Below are 23,146 nucleotides of genomic sequence, written 5' to 3'. Positions count from 1 at the left end.
ACTACCGTCCTAACTACCGAAACGTTTCACAGCGTATGACTTGGCCATTATTGATCCTCTTCAGTGTCTAACTGTGTTTAAACGATCGTTTCCATACCAAAATTGCGCTTTCGCCTTCATTTATTTACATGTAATAACAGAAGTGAGATGAGACCAGAAGTACTGAGCTAACCAAATTCTTCACTCGGCGAAAGTGAATATTCTTGATAACACACCAACGGTTGGCCCTCTGCTGGCGGTTTCAGAATTTCCTCTCCAAAACGTGAGACGCTCGCGGTGGTAGACGACCGAACTAGGTTCAAGCACCCGCGTCCGTGTTCCGCGGCTTTAGGTTGAGGGGAAGGGGGTAGGAAAGGTTTTTGAAACTCGACAAAATATTTTTCTCTCTAGTTTTAGCGCGTGGGAGCGGCATAAAATCCTCAAATTTGTTCACTAGTGCCAGGATCTACTGTCAATGCTAGAGCCCTTCACTTCTAGTCTCATCTCACTTCTGGTAATAATTACTGTCTAGGATACAGTCGTTTAATAACGCAAAGTGGTACCACGAATCTGCACGAATGAAGAATTCGCGTGAGGGAATTTGTTTTCATGCTATATGATAGGCAACCCGACGTCAGCTTACTATCATTATTTTGCGCGTGCTGACAAGAGACTAACGAAATACTCATTTTCAGCATTTAAATATCAAGATTTTAAATCCTGAAAATCGGTAATTCTTTCGTTTCTTGTCAGCACGCGCAAAGCTACGTTACATAAGACCTAGCTTTGCGCGTGCTGACAACCGATATTGTAACAGGGTTTATATCGAATGAGCTGCCATCGGAGATAGCGAGTTGCCTATTCTATAGAGAGCATTCAGATAGGATAGTAGTACGTCACACCCTCCCAAGTCTGTTCTAGTAGCCATATTGGGTAGTAGCCTGCTTTAAACCCACCAATATGGCAGCGTAAATTATGTCACGAGACTCAGCTTCTCCTCCAACTGAAAGCCCTCTATAGCGTGAAAACAGATTTCCTCAAGCGCATACATTATCCATGGCTAACGTGTATATTTCATTGACAGGGTTCATTGAAGCGTAGGTATATATGCTCCAGTGGATCCCCTACAAGGTGACTTTCCTCCTGAACTCCGGGTTTAGCTTGGCAAAGGCTAGTGGGCGGGATTTATAAGTGCACTTATAAATTCCGCCCACAAATGCCTCCTCTTTCGCCAAGCCAACACTGGAGTTTGTAAGGAAAGACTTCTTGTAGGGGATCCACTGAACCCGCGCTTTGGTTTAATATAGAGTTTATGTCAAAACATGCTAAGAACCCTGAAGACATAGAATCGAATGAGTGTTCTCGTCTGTTGAGATTTTAGAGTTCTCTTTCGAGTGATTAAAAGGCTCTAACTATTAAGCTACATTCAAAACCATGTTACCATGGCAACGCTTCAAACACATCACACTAGCTGTTATCGAGTTTATTGTCATTAATCGTCCTGTCTCTATGGCAACGCCGTTAATCAACTTCTTCTCAAGATAGCAACTACACATATAGTCGTTCAGCCTTTGGACGCTCCTTTTCGTTTCAAAACCATGTTTTCGACGCAAATTATGTGTAATGTTAAAATTATATTAAGAATTCTGAGGTGAAATAGCGCATAGTAAAAACGACGCCATACATACGAGAGAGGTATTACACTGGACGTTTCTGTCTGTGTGTCTGTCACTTCGTTCGCAGCTGTGAAACGGAGCAAACAAATATCGTGAATCTATACAACTGTATAGAACATGCGTATATGCAATATCCGGACCGCGTTCGCAGTTCACAAAAAGCAATATTGGCTTTCACGCCACCATCATCCTTAAGGTTAAAATGTACGCGGCGATCGACTAGGGTTGTGAGAAACGTCTAGCCCTCCAATGGCAGTGCTTACAGCAAAGGTTCACGCAATTTCTGGTTTTCTTATCCATTTCTGTGAATCAATCGCCTTATCTACCCTAAATTTACGAAAACTGTGAAGCAGATGTTCGCTAGAAACCAAACGTTAGCAGTAGCTATGTTTAAAATTATTTTAGGAATAAAGTTTCTTAAAACTTCACTAGAATTAAGCTCAATTACTGACGTTTTAACATAATTAATATCATTTATATTTAATTATTTAAGAAAAACCTTTTAATTGAGTAGATAGCCCAATTCCGACTCTGAGAGGTTTATTTTGGTTTCCAACTTGTTTTTTCAACCGATGGCTAAACTATCCTAATTCGCTTTTACGAAATTAAAGGAAAGCACGGCTCCATTATCACTCCTAGCATTCTGGCTAATCTTCTGGACACGAATTTTACCTTGCCAAAGGCAGGAACCAATCAGACCTAATGCACTAGGTCCCATTGGTTCCTGCCTTTGGCTTAAAGTAACAGGCGGCTCCATTATCACCCCTAGCATGCTGGCTAATCTTCTGGACACGAATTTTACCTTGCCAAAGGCAGGAAGCAATCATACCTAATGCACTAGGTCCCATTGGTTCCTGCCTTTGGTTTAACTAGCCTTTGCCAAGCTTAGCCAACGTGTAGCAGAAAAGGCATCTTTCAGGGGCATCAACGGAGCCGCCCTTTGCTTTAACTAGCCTTTAGCAAGCTTAGCCACTGTGTAGCAGAAAAGGCATCTTTCAGGGGCATCAACGGAGCCGCGCTTTCATTGAAATGGTGAACGTAATCTCGACAATCCGGAATTACCCTATATTTTGTGATAGAGGTACTGCTATATCAATCAAACTGGTCTATTTTTGAAGTTTGTCAATTACTTAAAGTATAGCGCGGCTCCAGTGGATCCCCTAAAAGTTGACTTTCCTTACGAAGTCCAGTTTTGGCTTGGCAAAGCTAGAGCCATTTGTGGGCGGGATTTATAAGTGCACTTGAAACCAGCCTTTGCCAAGTGAAACCCGGAGTGCAGGAGGAAAGTCCCCTTGTAGGAGATCTACTGGAGCCGCGCTATGCTTTGACAGCGAGTTATCTCGGTAGCCTTATTGTGACATTGCACTTGAAACCAGCCTTTGCCAAGTGAAACCCGGATTGCAGGAGGAAAGTCCCCTTGTAGGGATCTACTGGAGCCGCGCTATGCTTTGACAGCGAGTTATCTCGAAAGCCTTAGTGTGACGTTGCACTTGAAACCAGCCTTTGCCAAGTGAAACCCGGAGTGCAGGAGGAAAGTCCCCTTGTAGGAGATCTACTGGAGCCGCGCTATGCTTTGACAGCGAGTTATCTCGGAAGCCTTAGTGTGACGTCACCCATGCTATTTTCCCATAGAACCAACCAAAACCGATACCAAACATGGCCGCCCACTACCTAATCTAAGCCCGTGACTGTTTACCTAGGCACTGACGTCACAACTGAGGTATCTTTATACGCAGAAATAAGGCACGCAAAACTTATGATTAATAACTTTAATTTTATTAAATTTAATTTCAAGCTGATCTTCCTTCATCCGGAATCGATTCCAGAGTCTTTCCTTGCGGCTAAATTCGTAAAACAGTTTTATCACCCAATCTCGGTGTTGGACATGAACTAAAATAAGGCCTACCATGATAAACATGTGCGTTGGAAGCAGTTCTTGCAGCAAATCATCAAGAGCGTAAGCGGTGGCCTTCCCTGGATTCAACAGTAGCTTTAATTTTGGTAATTGAACGCACCCTGACACCAGTGGGTACAGATTGTACACGATTTTATAAGAGTTTCTTGGCAATATCCAAAAATGAAGCTACGCAAACAATACCACACATATCTTAATTACTTTTCTACCAGTAAGAATGCAAGTTTTATGAACAGTCACAAAATGACCCCGATTAAAAAACCCATTACAAAGTTGTCACCAATAATGTCAATTATTCTTTGTGTGACTTCCTGCCTGGTCTTCATCAGACGCGAAATATTTACAACAGGAGTTCATAATAACCCCCCTTCGGGGGGGGGGAAGTATGAAACTGGCCATAGAGCTAATGGTAAAAATCGCGAACAACAAGATTCTGTCGTTGCGCATAGAAAGGATTAGCCTGCTGATGGACATACAACCTTACAGCATTTCGTAGTGGTATCTATGCTCCTTGGTTTTCGTTCCAAAACTTCCGTTGGCTGGGATCTCCGTCGAAAAGAAAAATGGCGATATGGTGGACGTAGAAACACGTTGCAATTCTTATATTAAAGATACTGGGAATAAATTTGTCCAAACCGTTTTAATTTCACCACGGAATTCTCACTCACACATATCACAACAAAACATTATTGACGATCGTTTAAATGTTTTGTAGAAAACTAGAAACCCCGACTAAAAGCCAACTTCTTAGCCAAGGCTTAATTTACACCGTTCCGACAGAAGCAGACGTGAGCCAGTTTCGCTCCCAAAATCACAACATAAAAATAGTGCTAAACCGGAAGTGTGTAAGTTAATGCGCGTGGGCGCTAAAAAATGGGGTATCTATTTTTTGGGGAGTTAAGCGGTGTATGAATCCGCTGAGCTTTACGGCGAAACTTTGTTGTTACGGGCTTTTTAACCAGTTTCGTACTTCGGGCTATTATGAACTCCTGATAGTATCCATCCCTGCTAGTCAAAATTGCCTATGGTAATCGTAAAAGAGGGTCGAAAGTTTCCTCCCCACTAGGAAAACTATCTAATCTACTGAAAAAAATCCCACGCCGAGGCTGTGGCACTCAAACTGTGGGGCGTGTTCTAAACTTCTTCAGCGCCTATCGTTGAAAAGCCGTCTGTCTAGAACTCTATGAAAATCCATTACAATCCGTGAGTCTAGGACCCCACACTAGTTTGACCGGAATTTCTAGCAAACCCTATTAAAACAGCTGTTCTTGTCACCGTTTCTGATTCGTTACCTCAAACCACGGGACACACCTTAAAGTTTCGTTACTTGCCCGCTGCTGGCGCGCAAATCAGCCTGCCAGCTTAAAATGAGAGAAGCGCCGTAGGTGGCGCGGTGATCGGACCTAATAAGAAGTTGGCTAACAGAGATGGTTCCGGATATGGTTAGAATCCAATACTTCCCAGGATAAGAAGTCATAAACTTCTGATACGAATTAGTCGCGAAACAGAGGGGCGCTGAGTATACAAATAATGTCTATCATAACGACCAAGAGCCTTTACGTTTCAAAAATGTCATTCTCACTCTGTTAACATAAAATGTTTATTTTCCCTTTCTGGTCAAAGGAGTCAGCTTTTAAAGCATAGCGAGGGTCACGTGGTTCCCCTACAAGTTGACTTTCCTTACGAACTCCATTTTTGGATTGGCAAAGGCATTTGCAGCGGAATTTGAAAGTGCAATAATACAATGCATACACTCGTAGAGACACTAAATAGAGACACAGCCTAAAACAGGCAACTTAAGCCTTGGTCGTAGCTAACATTTAAAAAACATTTTAAAAAGCGATTTTGAGTATTTTATATGGGACACTTAATTAAATAAAAATTAGACCCAAAAGTGACGTTTTTGTTAGAATAATAGCGTTTTCCTTTGTGTCGTCGCGGAGCGCTCCCAAGGAGCAATAAAAATGGTAGTAGTAGTTTCCAGCTTCGTTAAAGACTGTTTTTGAAGAATAGGATCTCCTAGTTTTATTCCTCCATGGGAGCGCTCTGCGAGGACCCAAAGGAAAACGCCATAAGTGTTATTTTCATTAAAAAATTATCAAGTAAATGTTTTGGGGCGGTGAAATAGCAAGAACATGGCGTTTGACTATTTTAGAGACAACTGAACGATATGGTAGGGGTCACCTCTACGGAAGCTAGTATTGAAAAAATATTATCTAAGTTGGCGCAAACATACCTTCATATGCGTGTTAAATCGATTGTCATACTTATTTCCGTTACGTTACATAAATGTTTATTAAGCCTACACAGAACCAGGAACCGATACCATAACTAAGTTATGGAACCGATAAGTTATGGTATCGGTTCCTGACAGAACCAATTACAAGTATACATTTAGTTATTTTAAAGAGTTACAACAGTAATATCTTAAAACTGCATCTTGACACGTTAGAGTTATACATGTGCAGTTTTGTGTTTTGAATTAAAACCGTTTGAAATATCTCAATCCAGTGTTAATGGTATTGAATCGTGTTAAACTTCTTACCTAACAAGTTATGAAATAGGCCTTTCCGCGAATAAATCGAAAGGAATCCTGGGTGAGTTGTCTTATGCCTACAATCGCCAGCGCAGTTACGCTAAATTAAAGGTCGCTTCATAATTGAAACGAAGAACTAACCTGATTTCAACGTTAAAAGCCTCACCCGCTCACGTTTATCAACTTTACGCGCACGTGGCGCGGGACCGTTTCAACAAGATTGCCCCGGGCCCTTAAAACGTTTTTCGGAAAGGCCTATTCTTAGTTAATATATCTAATTTAGGGTTTGACAACCCGAAAGTGTCACTGTCTTTTTCTCGTGCATGTGCTGGATGTGTTATTTTTAAAATAAATTCTATTTAATATGCAATATGTACAATCTATCGAGATTTCACTTTCATTTGTCGACTCTGACAGAACTTATGTCACACGGCGTCGTGGGAATTACTGAATCTCTCATTCTTGGTGTGGTTCCTCTATTCAAAACGAATTTGGTAAAAGTTCGTAAAAACAATTCCCCTTAATCACCTTTTCTGATGGTGGGCAAAAAAGAGAGTGAATTATAATTAATATTTGTGTTTCGTCAAGTTTTCAAATTGACATCTTTAGTCCTATTATAAATATATGACTCATATTTAAACCTTAATTTTATTCATTTAAATTTCAGAGAGCTATAATTTGAACCGTTTCTATATTTGATTTTGCTCTATACGACCGAAGTATGGTGGTGAAAATATGAATGTTATAGCCTGTGTTAAACAAGCAGTCACTAGACTAGACGCCTAGAGACTGAGTCAATAATTATTTGTTATCCATTAGTGACTTAATGAACCACATCGTGGCATGTTTAAATGTAATATATTTTGTTAATTTTTTGACTTCACAATTAAAAGTTGATCTAGAAATCTCACGACACAGGAACGTGTCTTTGTCTTTGAGAAACACTTTCTTAAATCTTCTACGTCACATGAAAAAAAATTTATAATAAATAAATTTTAAATTGCAACGAGTATTTTACCGAACAAATTATAATCAATATTTTTAGCCACATCGTATGATGTACATCTACGATGAGGCTCTTAGTTTGAGCTGCCCTGTTGTCATTCTCGTAGTAGTAGTAGTAGTAGTAGTAGTAGTGTCGATAGTAGAGCCTTTGGCAGTATAAAACTTTTCGATCGTCATTGAAGGGAAAGTGAAAGGGAGAGAATTGTGATGAAGTTGATATTTTTCGTTCGTTTACTTAAAAGGAAGGGAATTATGATAGTTAGGTTAAGCCATATACTCTCCCTTAAAAATTCCTCTCACCCGTCGACAATAAGAGTTTCACGCTCCCCTATTTCAACATTCCAGAAATCGAGGGCAATTTTGTAAGCAAAAGCAAGTATTTTCTGATGGTCTGTTTATAATGGTCTTAACTCTTAAGGCACCGGAATATTTCAATTATTGGGTGTTTTACCGAATTCTTTCTCTTTCAAACTCTTCTGGCCATAAGTTCATGTTAGAAATTTATAAGATGCGAAAATTATGCGTCGGCATAAGTCTGTGTCATAAACTAAAACTTTCTGTTTATAAGAAGCGATAAGTGCGCATCGGCATAAGTCTATGTTGTTAACTTATCGAGGGGATAATCACTAAAACTATCTGTTCTTCGATTCGCCGGAATATTACAATTACGGCATTAGTAAATTTATACGGGTAATAATTTTATCACTGTTTAGGGTAGAGCATCGAGGGCTATTCACTGTGATTTTATGCACGGTAAATCATTTAAGAGTTGTAAGAGATAGCGCTATTCACTCATTAGGGGGGTTATCCACTCATTAGGGTAGGGTATAGAGGGGCTATTCACTCGTACGATGTGGCTACTATTACGAGCCCTTGGGTCGTCTTGTTTCATTTCAAAGCGGGAGAGTCGATTTCAGATTTTTAGTCCACCCTGTAGCTCCTCAGTTCAAGAGCTTGAAGTCTTCGTTCCACATGTCTATTGTTGAAAGCGTGTCGTAACTGGCCGAGCATTGCCAAAAACGAAATGATCATTGAAGAGATGTACACGAGAAATATGGCGCCAAAATCATCAAGAGATGTCTTCGAAAACGCTAAGCCCTGCTTTGTCTTCAGGTATTTTGAGCAGCCCCCTCTGTCCAACAGAAAGTTGGCTCTCATTTGATGTCCAGTCTCCCAATAGTTCATTATTCTGTCGCGTAAAGAAAATGTCAGCACATGATTTTACCAATAACATTGTCTCTCACCTTAGATTGATCAAGTCTTTCAATGTATTCGAAGCCGCCTTGTACACTTCGAAAGCGATGGTGAACTGATAGAAAGGATCGCTACCGTAGTGCAAAGGTTTTCCCGCTCTGTAAGCGTGAAGGCAAAAGTATTCCAAATGGTGAACGCTGCCAAAAAAGACGGCGTTCCCTTGATTGAAGACGTCGTTGTCGTCTCCCTTTCTTCGGTTCATTTTTTGGAATCTTCTTTCGTATTCTAGCGCAACGTCTTTACGGTATGCCTAATTCGAATGAAAATTACATACTTCAATTGTAAAGTGTATGAGACAAGTCTAGAAAGATTCCAGGGACTCGCCTTAGTAAATAGTTTTACCAAAGCGAGGGGGAAGGGAATTATTTTTAGTTTGGAGGTGACGGATGGGGTGGTGGGGTCAAGTCACCTCCGGCGGACACAGGGGGGAGGGCAGTCGGCGTGTTGGGGATATGAAAACTCGTCTCTGAGAAGCTTGACTTACACTAGTGAGCCACCCTCCCTATACAAAGAAATTAAGTGATGTAATAATATGAGGGAAGTATGTAAGCCCCTGCTGCTGTTCTCTCAGTAATTCACAGAGCAAGAAATTTCTGCAATGTCATAACCGAAAAATAATATTCAAGTCGATCAACGGTTACCAGTGCAAGTGATAGTATTGCTACAGCTTATGTTTTGCATCCCGACAGTACGTTAAATAAGTTCTAAGTATGTCGCTTTGCAGCTGATTTCCAATTTTATGAAAAACAATCGTATCTACCGTGTCTATCTGAAAGATGGTGTTAGAAGCCAATACAAAGACATGGTAGTTATTTGAAATAGACAATGATCAGAAGATTTTGCAGATGAAGGAAAAGCAGCCAGTAAAAGAGTGTTGAATTAAAGTGGAATAGCTAACGTAATGAAAAACCATTTACCAATTTTTTGTGATTGAACTGTGAATGCGCTCCGGAAATGGCGAACACGTTTGCTTTCATTTGCAAACTGCGAACACAGTACCCTAGGGTGTAACAACAGACACACAGATACGGCTGAAACAGAACCTCTCCGTGACATACTTCACTCGCAGTAGCGGCGCCAGGTGTAGGTGATACAGGCTATTAGGCTATAGCCTACTTTTCGTTTCACTTTGGGGGCCCATAAACGCCGTTAGGGGGCCCAGTAAGGGCCTCTTAATGTATAATATTTGGGCTAGACCACATGACTTGAGAAGGGGAAATCGGTAAAGCCTACTGTTTCTACAGATAAAAATGAAGGCAGTTCAAACTTTAAAAATTTTCGTTTCTTTGTTGTATATTTGCAGACATGCACTTAAATGATGTGCGTACTAATTTTTACCCCTCCGAGTGACGTAGTCTCGGAGAGGTATTACACTGGACGTGTGGGGGTGTGTGTCGGTGTGTGTGTTTGTCTGTGTGTGTGTCTGTCACACCCCACGTGACCGCGTTCGCAGTTTGCGTATCGGAGCAAACGTGTTCCCAATTTTCGGACTGCATTGACAGTTCACGGAAATTTGGAAAATTGTGTTTCTCTCCGCTGGCTATTCTACTTGAGTTCCCACACCACCAGGTTTGGTTTTTGTCCACTCCAAAGTTTCAAAAGATAATAGGAATAACTTAATTTTATACGATTTAACTATTATCAAATGTGGATGAGAAGGAAAGTATGACGATGGCCATAGAGCCTGTGTTAAAAAACGCGGACATCAAAGTTTCGCCAATAACTATTTAGTTTACTAGTGACTGATGGACTTGCAAACTCACGACTGAAAGTAGTTCAGACATTTATGATACTTGGTTTAACCATAGCCCACGCGATCACGCGCATCACGACGCAAGCTGCTCGTGCTATAGCTAAATTACCGAGATTACACAATAGCAGACGAAGGTAACCGCGTAACCGCGAATTACCACAAGACCTATTTTAAGGGAGTGAACAGTCCCAGTATAGCTACGCCTTTCAAACGGTCAACTACGGCGAAACTCTGATGACTCGCGACTATTGGCCATCTTCATACTTTTCCTCTCATCCACTTTTGCTATTATTAATGTTAATTATTGAAGATTAAAATAATTAAAACAAGTTGGGAAAACCAAAATATTACCTCTCCGTGTCGGGAAGATTATATAACCTTAAGTATTCAAGGAAAACGTCGACCTTTTTGCCCTCATCCTTTCCCGCGCTTTGCGCTTCCGCATTTCATCACATTATCTTCCTCCATTTTACATACAAAAATCAAATACTCACAAAAAGAAGCGGCAAAAACCTGCTGGCTCTTTACAACCACTTAATTTGACTTAATATCCAACTTACAAACACAAATATTTACTGGTAGTCCTAGATAAATTGACAACCTACAAGCAAAGAAAAATTCTCAAGAATGGCTCCCGCAAATTTAAAAGGTCTATTTTCAACTAGGTGGGTGTATCTGATTAGATTTAAAATTTTTGGTCTGACTGTTATCTACACCTAGATGGTTTTCAGTCAAACAAACAAGGAGCATAAACACAATAGTGGAAGCTTCAGTCTTATTTAAAACATGTAAAACCATTATCATCTCTGCAAATAGCTTACACATGTCTTTTTTACCAATGCCTAACCGTTTGGATTTTTCTAAAGCAATCTTAGCAACAAAAAATATTTTTTGATACAAAATGTTTTATATTCTTATTAAGAATAAAACAAGAGGATAAAAAAGGTCAGTCCTCTCGTAATTTTTTTAAGCTTTATCATGATTACTCTATACAACAGGAACAAGGAGAATAAACCCATTAGTGGAAGCAGTATTTTTTTTCCAAAACAATATCGCTTATGTTTCTTCTCTGTAGACTTCGCTAAAAACGTATGACTCCTACGTAAAATATTAATAGACAGGCAAGGATTCATACCATTAAAGAAGGAGCGCAATATTATCCATATTTTCATTTCATATGCAGAGAAAAGAAATTATTGTTTCTGAGAGGAGCTTCCCATTTTGGTTGTTGTTTTGAAAAATATATCGCAATGCACGGGCCTTGATAGATATAGGAGGCAATGAATGAAATATATCACAATGCACGGGCCTTGATAGATATAGGAGGCAATGAAGGAAATATATCGCATGCACGGGCCTTGATAGATATGAGGCAATGATTTAATCTCTCTCTTTGCACGAGAGGTTTATCTTTAATATTTAAATAAATATAATTATTTTAATCTTCAGTAATTAACATTAATAATAGTTAAATCGTTTAAAATAAAGTTATACCTATTATCTTCTCAAACTTTGCTAATATTGACGTTTAAATTGAAGCGTACCCCACTTACCAGATGTTTTTTTTAAATTTAGGTATATATATGGAAATCGTTTCCCTTATAATAGTATATAGTAAAGAAAAAGCGCAATTGCGAAAACCTTTGGTGGCCGATTCCACCTTAGGGAGGCTAGACGTTTCTCGTAACCCTAGCTGATCGCCGCGTATATCCTAAAACCAAACGATGATAATGGAGTAGAAGCCAATGATACAGATTGGTCTATCGGAAGACCAGTGAATGGTGGTGTTAGAAGCCAGTGTAAGTGCAGACTGGTGTCAATGTGGGATTGACAAAGAACAGAATATGGTGGTGTTGGAAGCCAGAAAAGTACCAGACTGGTGTTCATGAGGGATGGACGAAGATCAAACATGGTGGTGTGAGAACTCAAGTATAGAGTAGCCAACGGAGAGAAATACAATTTTCCAAATTTCTGTGAACTGTCAATGCGGTCCGGAAATTGGGAACACGTTTGCTCCGATACGGAAACTGCGAACGCGGTCACGTGGGTGTAACAACGGACAGACAGACAGACAGATACGGCCGTTACAGAACCTCTCCTGGACTACGTCACACGGAGAGGTAATAATTTTTACCTCTCCGAGTGACGTATGTCACGGAGAGGTTCTAATTTCGACGTGTCTGTCTGTCTGTCTGTGTGTCTGTCTGTCGTTATTGACTTACACCCCAGGGGACCGCGTTCGCAGTTTTCAAATCGGAGCAAACGTTTTCCCAAATTCCGGACCGCATTTACAGTTCCCGGAAATTTGGAAAATTGTATTCCACTTACCATAGCTATAATCCATTACCTGTTTAACACCACCATCCTCTGGCCATTTGTCCATCTCATATGGACACCAGTCTTTACCCACTGGCTTCTATAGTCCACCATCATTTTGGCTCATTTTCCATGCCACATGGACACCAGTCTGTACACACTACCATCTTCTTGTCTTTATCCATCCCACATGGAACACCAGTCTGTAAACACTGGCTTCTAATCCCCACCATCTTCTAGTCTTTGTCCATCCCACATGGACACCAGTCTGTACACACTGGTTTCTACACACCACCATCTTCTGGTCATTGTTTTTGTCCATCCCACATGGACACCAGTCTGCACACCTGGCTTCTACTCCATCATCATCCTTAAGGTTAAGACATAAGCGGCGATCGGCCAGGGTTACGAGAAACGTCCAGCCTCCCTAAGGTGGGGCTTCCACCAAAGGTTCACGCAATTGCGCTGTTCTTATCCATAGCTGCGATTCGAAACCCTTATATACTACCTATTTTAGTAAGGCGAAGCAACCGGCGTATGCTTCATTTCAAACGCCAATATTAGTCAAGTCTCTCAAGAATGTTTAATTGTTCTTTTTTAAAGCGATGTAACGTTCAATAAGGCGAATAACTAACGAAGAAAATATTAAATATTAATTATATTTATTTTAATATTTAAGATATTCTTGTTTCTCAATTCAAAATTAATACGGAAAGAGTTAAAAAGCAGTCTATGTTATTGTCTGTGTGTGTCCGTCCGTTATTACACTAGTGCCGCAGTGCGCTGCGTTAGAAGTTCGTTTTGTTTTGATGTGTAAAGAAATCATACAGAACCATAATATTCCCTTTATCCTTAATATAAAGTGGATATGATGAAATATTTTTCGTAATTATGATGCATTTAGTGCATTTGTAGCTTTAAAGCTCTGTTTCATTTTGATATTCCAAAGATATTTTTTAATATTATTATTTGAAATGGCTGTTTATATATTACTTAAGCTATACTACATCAGTATATAGAATAATCCTTGGTTTAGTAATTTCATGAAGAAAGCTAAGTTCTAGACTCCGGCGGGTGTATCTAGTATTACTTGCAATAAGCTTAGTGAAATATAGAGTAAATAATTGAGGCCTGAGGTGAAGTAAACTTTGGGTTTTGATTTTCGTGTCTGAAACGGTTCAGAATGAGCCGAAAGTTAAATACACTCTTAAATAATCAGGTTAAGATTTTATAATAGAAGAAAAGATCATGGTGGCAATTAGATTAGTAGGGCTAAGCTACAGAGTTTTTATTCTCTTTATGGTGCGCATTGACTATCAGTGCGTCTAGCTACAATTTAGCTTTGGTATTATTTAACGTTAACACGCATGTTGGCAAACTAAGAATATTGTTGAGGTGAGACGAGACGATAGTGTTTACACTGCTAACCAGTTGTGAACGTAGCTATCAGAATTTAGGGTAAACAGCTGAAGCGTAGACTCCATTTCCTGTTCTTTTTGCCATTAACTGATTTCCATGTGTCCAAGATTTATCCTTATTGGAAGTAAAATGTCGTCTGCTTTACTGTATATTCGCTATGCTTGGAATACTGCTTCAATATTTCGTAAATTTTTACTTCAAAAAAGATAAATAATTCCATATCTAGGTAAATAACTTTGTAGTAGTAGAACTCTTGACTCGGAGAGGTAATATTTTGGTTTTCCCAACTTGTATTTATTTAAATATTGAAGATAAACCTCTCAAGTACCGAAGTCGATTAAATCATTGCCTCCTATATCTATCAAGGCCCGTGCATTGCGTTATATTTCCTACATTGCCTCCTCTACCTATCAAGGTCCGTGCATTGCGATATATTTTATTCATTGCCTGCTATATCTATCAAGGCCCGTGCATTGCGTTATATTTTTCAAAACAACAACCAAAATGAGAAGTTCCTCTCAGAACCATAATAATTTCTTTTTCTCTGTATATGAAATGAAAATACGGATAATATTTTCGGCAATTCGATTATTTTAGTTGTTTAGAAGCTATTTAGCTCGGTTTTAGTTCGATAATCCAAGAAAGTCTTTTGTTATTATATTTGAAATGCGCGTTCATCCCTACTTGTAGCTATACTACATTTATTTATAGCCTTCTGCGTGAACGATGTATTTGACAATGTTGGCTTCAATGAAGCAATCACTTTGAATTGCACTTTTTGCTGTATCACTCTCTCGGCACTGTTCACAATGGATAGAAACGTAGATATTCGAGACACTATGAATTACGTAGTGTTTCATACCCTTTGTAAAGAGAGCCTAACGGCTTTGAGTGGGCCGAAAATTAAATACAAATTTTATTTTTTTCTCGCTGAACCCAGCTCAGAGTTTTATCAGACGATAAAGATTGGAAACGTGGTAGACATAAAGGTTCGCCCACGGATAGTATCCCTGATTCGCGAAACAATGAGTTATAGTGGTAGAACAGTGCTTACATGGCAACTGATAAATATTGAAAGCGCTTGAACAGTTTACCATTGTAAAATTAACTTCCTGCAGTTGCCAAGCAATAAAAAGCGATTCTTGTTGTGTAAGTGGGCAGTGATATAGTCAAACCAGCGAAAGAATAGCGCTGAAATACATGTTAACCTATGGGGCTCAGCGCTATTCTCTCGCTGGTTTGACTATAGGGTGTTTCCGCCAGAGTAAAAAGGGGGAAGAAATAGGGGGCGAAAACCGGTTTTCAGGGGATGTCAACATGGCGTCCTAACGTGGCCAGAGCGGGGAGCCGGCAAGGGAAGAGGAAAGGGGTAAGGTAACTTGACGTCACGCGCAAAGACCCTGTAGTCATCCCCACTCAGAGAGGTAATATTTTGGTTTGCCCAACTTGTTCATTTTTAATGTAGCATATTTAATTACCTCTCCGAGTGACGTATGTCACGGAGAGGTTCTAATTTCGACGTGTCTGTGTGTCTGTCTGTCTGTGTGTCTGTCTGTGTGTCTGTCTGTCCGTTGTTACACCCACGTGACCGCGTTCGCAGTTTGCAAATCGGAGCAAACGTGTATTCAATTTCCAGACTGCATTTACAGTCCCGGAAATTGTATTCCACTTACAGGCTATTACTCCATTGCCTGTCTAACAACTCTGTTCATTTGTCCACCCCACATGGACACCAATCTGAACTTACTAACTTCTAAACACCACCATCTTCTAGTCTTTCGCCCATTCCACATCGACACCAGTTTGTACTTACTGGCTTCTAAACACCACCACCTTCTCGTCTTTGTCCATTCCACATGGACACCAGTCTGTACACCTGGCTTCTAACACCACCATCTTCTGGTCTTTGTTTTTGTCCATCCCACATGGACACCAGTCTGTACACCTAGCTTCTAACACCACCATCTTCTGGTCTTTGTTTTTGTCCATCCCACATGGACACCAGTCTGTACACCTGGCTTCTAACACCACTATCTTCTGGTCTTTGTTTTTGTCCACCCCACATGGACACCAGTCTGTACACCTGGCTTCTAACACCACCATCTTCTGGTCTTTGTTTTTGTCCATCCCACATGGACACCAGTCTGTACACCTGGCTTCTAACACCACCATCTTCTGGTCTTTGTTTTTGTCCATCCCACATGGACACCAGTCTGTACACCTGGCTTCTAACACCACCATCATCCTTAAGGTTAAGACATACGCGGCGATCGGCTAGGGTTACGAGAAACGTCTAGCCTTCCAATGGAGGGGTCTTCCTCCAAGGTTCACGCAATTGCGATGTTCTTATCTACAGCTGCGATTCGAATCCTTTATATACTACCTATTTGAGTAAGTCGAAACAACAGTCATATCCTTCAATTCAAACGTCAATATTAGTCAAGTCTCTCAAGGTTGTTTAATTATTCTTTTTTAAAACGATGTAACGCTCAATAAGGCGAACAACTAACGAAGAAAATATTACATATTAATTATATTTATTTTAATATTTAAGATAATCTCTTTTCTCAATTCAAAATTAATACGGAAAGAGTTAAAAAGCAGTCTATTTTTTGTCTGTGTGTGTCCGTCCGTTATCACACTAGTATAGTGCGCCGAGTTAGCGGTTCGCTTTGTTTTGATGTGTTAAGAAATCCTACAGAACCTTAATATTCACTTTTTCCATAATATAAAGTGAATATGTGGAAATCTTTTTCGTAATTACGATGCATTTAGTACATTTGTAGCTTTAAAGCTCTGTTTCATTTTGATATTCCAAGGATGTTTTTTAATATTATTATTTGAAATGGCTGTTTATATATTACTTAAGCTATGCTACATCTGTATATAGAATAATCCTTGGTTTAGGTATTTCAAGACGAAAGCTATGGCCTCGATTCTGTCGGGTAAATCAAGATTGTTCCGCAATAGGCTTGGTGAACCAAAGAGTAAATAATTGAGACCTGAGGTGGAGTAAACTCTGGGTTTTGATTATCGTGTCTGTAATGAAGGGACAATAACGATTCAGAGTGAACCGAAAGTTAAATACACGTTTAAATAATCAAATTTAGATTTTATAATAGAAGAAAGCATCATGGTAGCAATTAGATCAGTGAAAGGGCTAATCGTTATCGGATCATAGATTTGAAGTTTTCATTCTTGTTTCAAAGTTAATATAGAACGAGTATTGATACTGTTAGTTATTTAAAACAGAATTGTATATTTGATTTGCGATAAATGATAAAATGAAGTTTCAAGTGTGTGACTCTCTGAAATACGGTAGGGGGTAGAGACCATCTACTGGTCTTTGTTTTTGTCCATCCCACATGGACACCAGTCTGCACACCTGGCTTCTACTCCATCGTCATCGTTGGGTTTAAGACATTCGCGGCGATCAGCTAGGGTTACGAGAAACGTCTAGCCTCCCTAGGGTGGGTTGTCCACGATAGGTTTTCGCAATTGCGGTTGTTCTTGCTTTTAGCTGTAGTTCGACACCCTTATATACTACCTATTTGATTAAGACGAAGCAACCGGCGTATGCTTCATTTCAAACGCCAATATTAGTCAAGTCTCTCAAGAATGTTTAATTGTTCTTTTTTAAAACGATGTAACGTTTAATAAGGCGAATAACTAACGAAGAAAATGTTAAATATTAATTATATTTATTTTAATATTTAAGATAATCTTGTTTCTCAATTCAAAATTAATACGGAAAGAGTTAAAAAGCAGTCTATGTTTTTGTCTGTGTGTGTCCGTCCGTTGTTACAGTAGTGCGCTGCGTTAGAAGTTCGTTTTGTTTTGATGTGTAAAGGAATCCTACAGAACCATAATATTCCCTTTATCCTTAATATAAAGTGAATATGTGGAAATATTTTTCGTAATTATGATGTATTTAGTACTTTTGTAGCTTTAAAGCTCTATTTCATTTTGATATTCCAAAGATTTTTTTTAATATTATTATTTAAAATGGATGTTTATATATTACTTAAGCTATACTACATCTGTTTATAGCATAATCCTTTCTAAAGTGAATACAAGCACAACGCTACTATGTTGGTCAAATGAACTTTTATTTGTCAATAGGCCTAGTGAACCAAAAAGTAAACGCTTGGGTGTGGTTTTCGTTTCTGTAATGCAGAGACATTAACGGTTCAGAGTGAGCCGAAAGTTAAATACACTTTTAAATAATTAGGCTTAGATTATATAATCATGGTGGAAATCTGGGCCGCGTTCAGCAGAGCCCAGCGCTGTGAGCAGTGTCCTACATAACGGGATTTGGTTTTTGAATTTTGACGTCACGGTGCTTAGCGCTGAGCTAGCGCGGTCTTCAAAGGAAATAGTCGGCTCTTTGGATAACGTGACGTAAAACGCATAGTTCTCAGCTTGGCGAAAAAACCATGGAGGAATTAATACAAATAGCTCTATGGGACTGTAACAATTTAATTGGCGTGAAACCAGTTGATCACGCGAGAATTTTAAGAGATATGTTAGTTTCTAATTTTAATTATAAAAGTTGTTATCTATCTCTATAAATATGTTATGATACAATTTTTGTTAAGCCTTGGTACCTTGCACCAGTGAAAATATACGCTCCAGGAATGGAAGGTATGTCTCGGGGTTGGGCTGATCAAGGAACTTCCGGTCTATGCAATTTCAAAGTAGCCGGAAATACCTCCTTCAACCGAGCCTGCCTTTGGAGCGTACTAGGAGGGGAGAGACAAAAATTTACACTAGAGGAAGCTACAGTTTCCATTCCTGGGCATACCTGTCCACCATCGCTTGGGCTCAGCTCAGCTCACGTTACTTTATAGAAATTGACAACGAGCTCACCTCAAGCTCAAAATTGAAACAATGTTTCCTTAGAGCTCAATGTGAGCTCAAGCTCAGTTAGTTTTTATAAATGAGCTCGCCTCGGGCTCGGGTTCATTCGCATAATTTTGATGGGCTAAGCTCGAGCTCAAACTCTCTCTAATATCTTTCGCGGGCTGAGCTCGGGCTCAAAATCGATAGAATTTAAGGCTCACCTCGAGCTCGGGCTCATTCAATTTAGTAAGCTCAAGCTCGAGCTTGGTCTCATATTGCCAGAGAATATTTCTTCCAAACAGTGTAGATGTTGAAATAAATTATTTTGCAGCTATTTTTACGCGATAAATGCAAAACTACAATACATATTTACTATCCAAATGACTTGCACTACATTTGTATTTAAAAAAATTCAAAACTTCATCTACCAATGAGTTACGCTAGTTTCTGTTGGCACTGAATGCGGCGCTGAGCCAAGCTGAGCGCAGTCTCAAAATAGTGAGCGCCCTTTCAACATGAGCGGTCTCATAGTTTTCAGTTGGCCTCGCTCGAGCTCAGGAAAGCCAAAACATTTGTAAGAGAGCTCAGCGCAAGCTCTCGTTGATTTTACAGTTGAACCTGGGCTCAGTTCAAGGCTCACTTTGTTTGTGACGTATTGTGAGCCCGGGCTCAAGCTCAGAGAACTTTTTCATAAACCTTCGGGCTCGGCTCGGGCTCGTGACTTTATCAATTATTTCGAAGAGCCTCGCTCAATTCGCGCTCGGGCTCGCTAAATTGAGGTGAGCGCGGACAGCTATGTTCCTGGGGCGTGTATCTTCTTTGCTTGCACGCTTTAAATCGGATGATTTTAATGTGTACAAGTATATCATTATTGGATGTAAAATGTCGTCTGATTTACTGTATATTTGCTATGCTTTGTATACTGCTTTAATATTTCATAAACATTTCCATATCTGGGTAAATAAGTTTGTAAGTAGTCGTCTTGACTCGGAGAGGTAATATTTTGGTTTTCCCAACTTGTTAGACTCCTAATTCGGTGTACATGCGAGAGGAATGCATTAAATCCGATAAATTCAACTATTTATACAACAATTAAATGGTAAACACGTTTGCTTTGATTTGCAAACTCGGAACGCGATACCCTAGGCTGTAACAACAGACACACAGACAGATACGACCGAAACAGCACCCCTCCTTGACATTTAGTCATTGGTTATTTTTGTAGAGCTGAACAAAAAGCGTTTTATCTACCTTCTTGGATTTATATACTAATTTTTAGAATACGAGAAAAAACAATAATCAAGGAGATCAAGGGTTAATCTTAACTAATTTTGAACCTTGGCATTCTTGACTGTGATTCATCCTTAGCTATTGTCAGCCCCAGATTTATAGCATAATATCATAAGTTTTTAAGAACTACCTATACTTGTAAATGCTCTACTGAGAGCTAGTTTGAGAACGACAAGCGAGAATTGACTACACTCGGTTAAATTTTGCAGTTCATCTTCCTATTTAATCTAAGCCTTGAACAGCACCTCACCAGGCGTCACTTTATGAGAATATATGACGTTTCACCTACGTCTCTTTATTTACGCGCTATCAATAGCCAGTGACAAAGTTATGGATCATATCTTATCCTCTTACGATAATATTTATACCTGGAAATAATCCACGAGCATTGGGGTGTCCTGAGAACCAATGCGCATGTTGGGGTATTTGAAGATATCATCGAAGCTATTTATGTTGCGATCAATGTCCACCGTCAATTTTGTCGACAGGTTGGCTTTGAAGACTTCCATCAAAATGAAACAGCCGACGAAGTAGGTGGCCAAGATAACTTTCTTGGCGGCTTCGTACATGTTCCCCAATAGTCTGGAGGATTAGGGAAACAATCACGCACTTTGTGAGGAAAGCGTAAAACTTTGCACAATGATAAATAACTGAAAAGCATAACCGCCTCGAAGAGCTGAGATATTTCATCTGTAAGACTGCATGTATTTTGTATATTTTTCCTATAGAGGCGTCCCCTTTGAAAATTCCGCTAGGGGTTCCTGACGGGAAACCTTTTGGCTATGCAACCAAGATTAGGGAACTTCATAAAATTTCGATTTCAAATATATACGTGGTCATTATAAGATTTTTTTTTGGAAGCTTGTCGCAAATGAGTTGGAGTTGGGCTCCGATTTTATAGGGTATGGGAAATTACAATTTCATATCATATTTTAGCACGAAAGTGGTATTATATTACACTTTCAAGTCTCTACTTTCAAAATATCAAGTTTTTAATATAATTGAACCAAAGTTTATATTTTTAAAATCCATTGGAAAATCACGAAAACTCAGTTTCGATATATAAATCATTTTGTCGAGCTTGTTCGTCTGTTTTATGACATCACTATGACGTTGAGGGAAAAAAGCGCGGGAATCCTATACGCGCGAGGTATACGCGTCTCGAGCTTTGTCCATGCTTCTCCCCTGTCTAAACTCTGGGTCTGATAGCGGAGAGAGTGGCACCATCTCGCGTGTGTGACGTCAAAAACAGGAAAACGTTTTAGCCTTTCTTAAAAAGTTGATTTCAAATAATTTCGTATGAAGCATTTTCAAATGCATATTGCCAAATAACCAGAAATCGGAGAATTTAAAGCTTGATATTTTTGAATTGACAGTAATTAATTCTATCTTTTGCTATATAAATCAGAGGATTTTCAAACGAAGCTTCTCATACCCTTTAAATTAAATAGAAGTACCCTTATGTATCATTGTGCAAAGTTTCACGCTTTCTTCAATAAGTTCATGATTTCGCGTAAAATTGTCATTTATTCCCTAGCCTACAAGTTGTTATAGACGCCGACAAGGAAACGGTGTACTCTGGGTACCAATCGCTTGGCAATCGTCAAGAAATTGAACAAGAAGAGAAAGAGAATGATAATCGTCCACACCTTCGAGAGAGACAGTGGTTTTGGTTTAAGAAGTTTCCTAAAGATGAAATATTTACGCACCTTCGGCAGAAAGACTTCAATGATTCCACTCAGTGATATTTGGTACTCGGGTTTTTGGAAATAAGACAACATGTTATGTTCGTATAACCGAAACGGGTGGCTTAAAGTTCGATTTAACGCTTCCACATAATTAAAATGTCCAGAGGCCACAAGTGCCGGAAAAGAATAAACATCTCCTTCCTAAAACAGGATACGAACCAAATTAAATTGTATTTTTCCTTTCGCAGTTCCACCTGCACGAATAAGACCGTTCTAGTCCGAATTTAAGACCTACCGTTTTTTGAAAATCAACGCTGGGAATGTACGTTACGTTAATACTGCCAAAATATATTTAACACTTAACCTAAATGCCAGTAAGCGGTTAACATATTCGAAATTTACCGGCCTTTCGGATATCCTACGAATTCATCAATGAGCCTATCTGCCTCATGGTATTCTATCAGGTCCATAGTTCTCTTCTTAAAGTCATACTTGTCCTAAAATGAGACTTTCAATTTATTTCGGAACTCATATGGCCAAGAGTACGAGTTACACAAATCTGATTTCACATATACAGCTAACGAAATCACCAGGCCTAATTGCCTCAATTTATATTTCAATAGACTGGATTATGAAGGGTTTCTTCTCATCTCAATTTTATATTTTATATTCTCCGAGTAGAACGTTCCAATATCTCCGAAACCTTTGCCTGTCACCGTTTTGAGTTACAGGATATGAATCCGCGCCAGTCCCCCAGAATTCCTTGGACGCGGGCTCTTTTTCAATTAATATAAACTTTCTGTCCTACTACCTTTGCCTGTTCTATTTCCATGGCGCGTCTCAATCTGTTGTTCGAACCATTTAGAACAACTTTAAAAGACGGATTTCTTTTTTAAAGGGGCTAACCGGACCTCTCCCGAGGCAGTCTGCCTTTAGGGACGGGGGAAAACACTCAGCTTTTTGGCTATAGGGAGTGGCGCCACTGTCGCGGCGGGGGGCTAGGCATTATGCTTCGCAACAGTTTGACCCCGCAAGCCTCCGGTGGCGCCCTTTAAAAACAAGAGATGCTTGGAGGCTTACGAAAAGGGAAGCCTTCATATGAGCAGTTTCCATATGAGCGGATTTCAAAATAGCGGTCCTCATAACAACAGTTCTCTAAATAGCGGTTCCCGAAATGGCAGTTTACTCATTACAGCAATTACCGATACAGCGGTTCTTGTAAACGCGGCGTACCGTTACAGCAGTTCTCTAAAGAGCGGAAAATCAGATATGCGAAAAACTATAGTTGTTTATTATGGTGTAAGCTTGCCCAGCTTGATTATATGAACTCAAAAAGAACTAGGTCAGATATGGATAATTTGGTTAGGTTAAAGTTGATTATTTCAACTAAATAGTATTAGGTCAGGTTAGGTTAGGCTAGGTTAGTAATATTTTGGAAATTGTGTAACAATGTTACGCCTTTTCCAAAAAATT

The 23,146-nt window shown here is 39.5% G+C and overlaps 1 protein-coding gene and 1 long non-coding RNA gene across 2 annotated transcripts; both read right to left on the bottom strand.

The window, feature by feature from the left end:
• Window positions 1-3,409: 3,409 nt before the first annotated feature.
• On the bottom strand, window positions 3,410-4,563 carry LOC149647296 (uncharacterized). Its single transcript, XR_016371805.1, has 2 exons — window positions 3,562-4,563; window positions 3,410-3,496 (listed from the first exon to the last, which is right to left on the bottom strand). It is a non-coding gene; the product is annotated as an uncharacterized LOC149647296 (long non-coding RNA).
• A 946-nt stretch (window positions 4,564-5,509) lies between these two features.
• Window positions 5,510-22,143, bottom strand: LOC149647295 (uncharacterized). Its single transcript, XM_089849625.1, has 7 exons — window positions 22,076-22,143; window positions 21,969-22,011; window positions 21,695-21,874; window positions 21,528-21,634; window positions 20,354-20,567; window positions 8,356-8,615; window positions 5,510-8,300 (listed from the first exon to the last, which is right to left on the bottom strand). Exons 1-7 carry the CDS (start codon window positions 22,141-22,143, stop codon window positions 8,033-8,035), a joined length of 1,140 nt encoding a protein of 379 aa, XP_089705751.1. The 3' UTR covers window positions 5,510-8,032.
• Window positions 22,144-23,146: the final 1,003 nt, after the last annotated feature.

Source organism: Phalangium opilio, unplaced genomic scaffold (assembly GCF_054372755.1).
Source record: "Phalangium opilio isolate 3A_F unplaced genomic scaffold, DU_Popi_V2 ptg000089l_1, whole genome shotgun sequence".
NCBI classification, from domain to species: domain Eukaryota; kingdom Metazoa; phylum Arthropoda; class Arachnida; order Opiliones; family Phalangiidae; genus Phalangium; species Phalangium opilio.
The sequence above is the reverse complement of the archived record's forward strand: the minus strand, read 5'-3'. Positions and strand labels throughout refer to the sequence as shown.

Excerpts from the sequence above, each read along its gene's own strand:
- LOC149647295 (XM_089849625.1), bottom strand. The coding sequence starts at position 22,143 with ATGGACCTGATAGAATACCATGAGGCAGATAGGCTCATTGATGAATTC. Across the intron at positions 21,875-21,968 it reads GCGTTGATTTTCAAAAAACG|GAAGGAGATGTTTATTCTTT; the intron begins GTAGGTCTTAAA and ends ATCCTGTTTTAG. Across the intron at positions 8,616-20,353 it reads TGCTCGTGGATTATTTCCAG|GCATACCGTAAAGACGTTGC; the intron begins GTATAAATATTA and ends CATTCGAATTAG.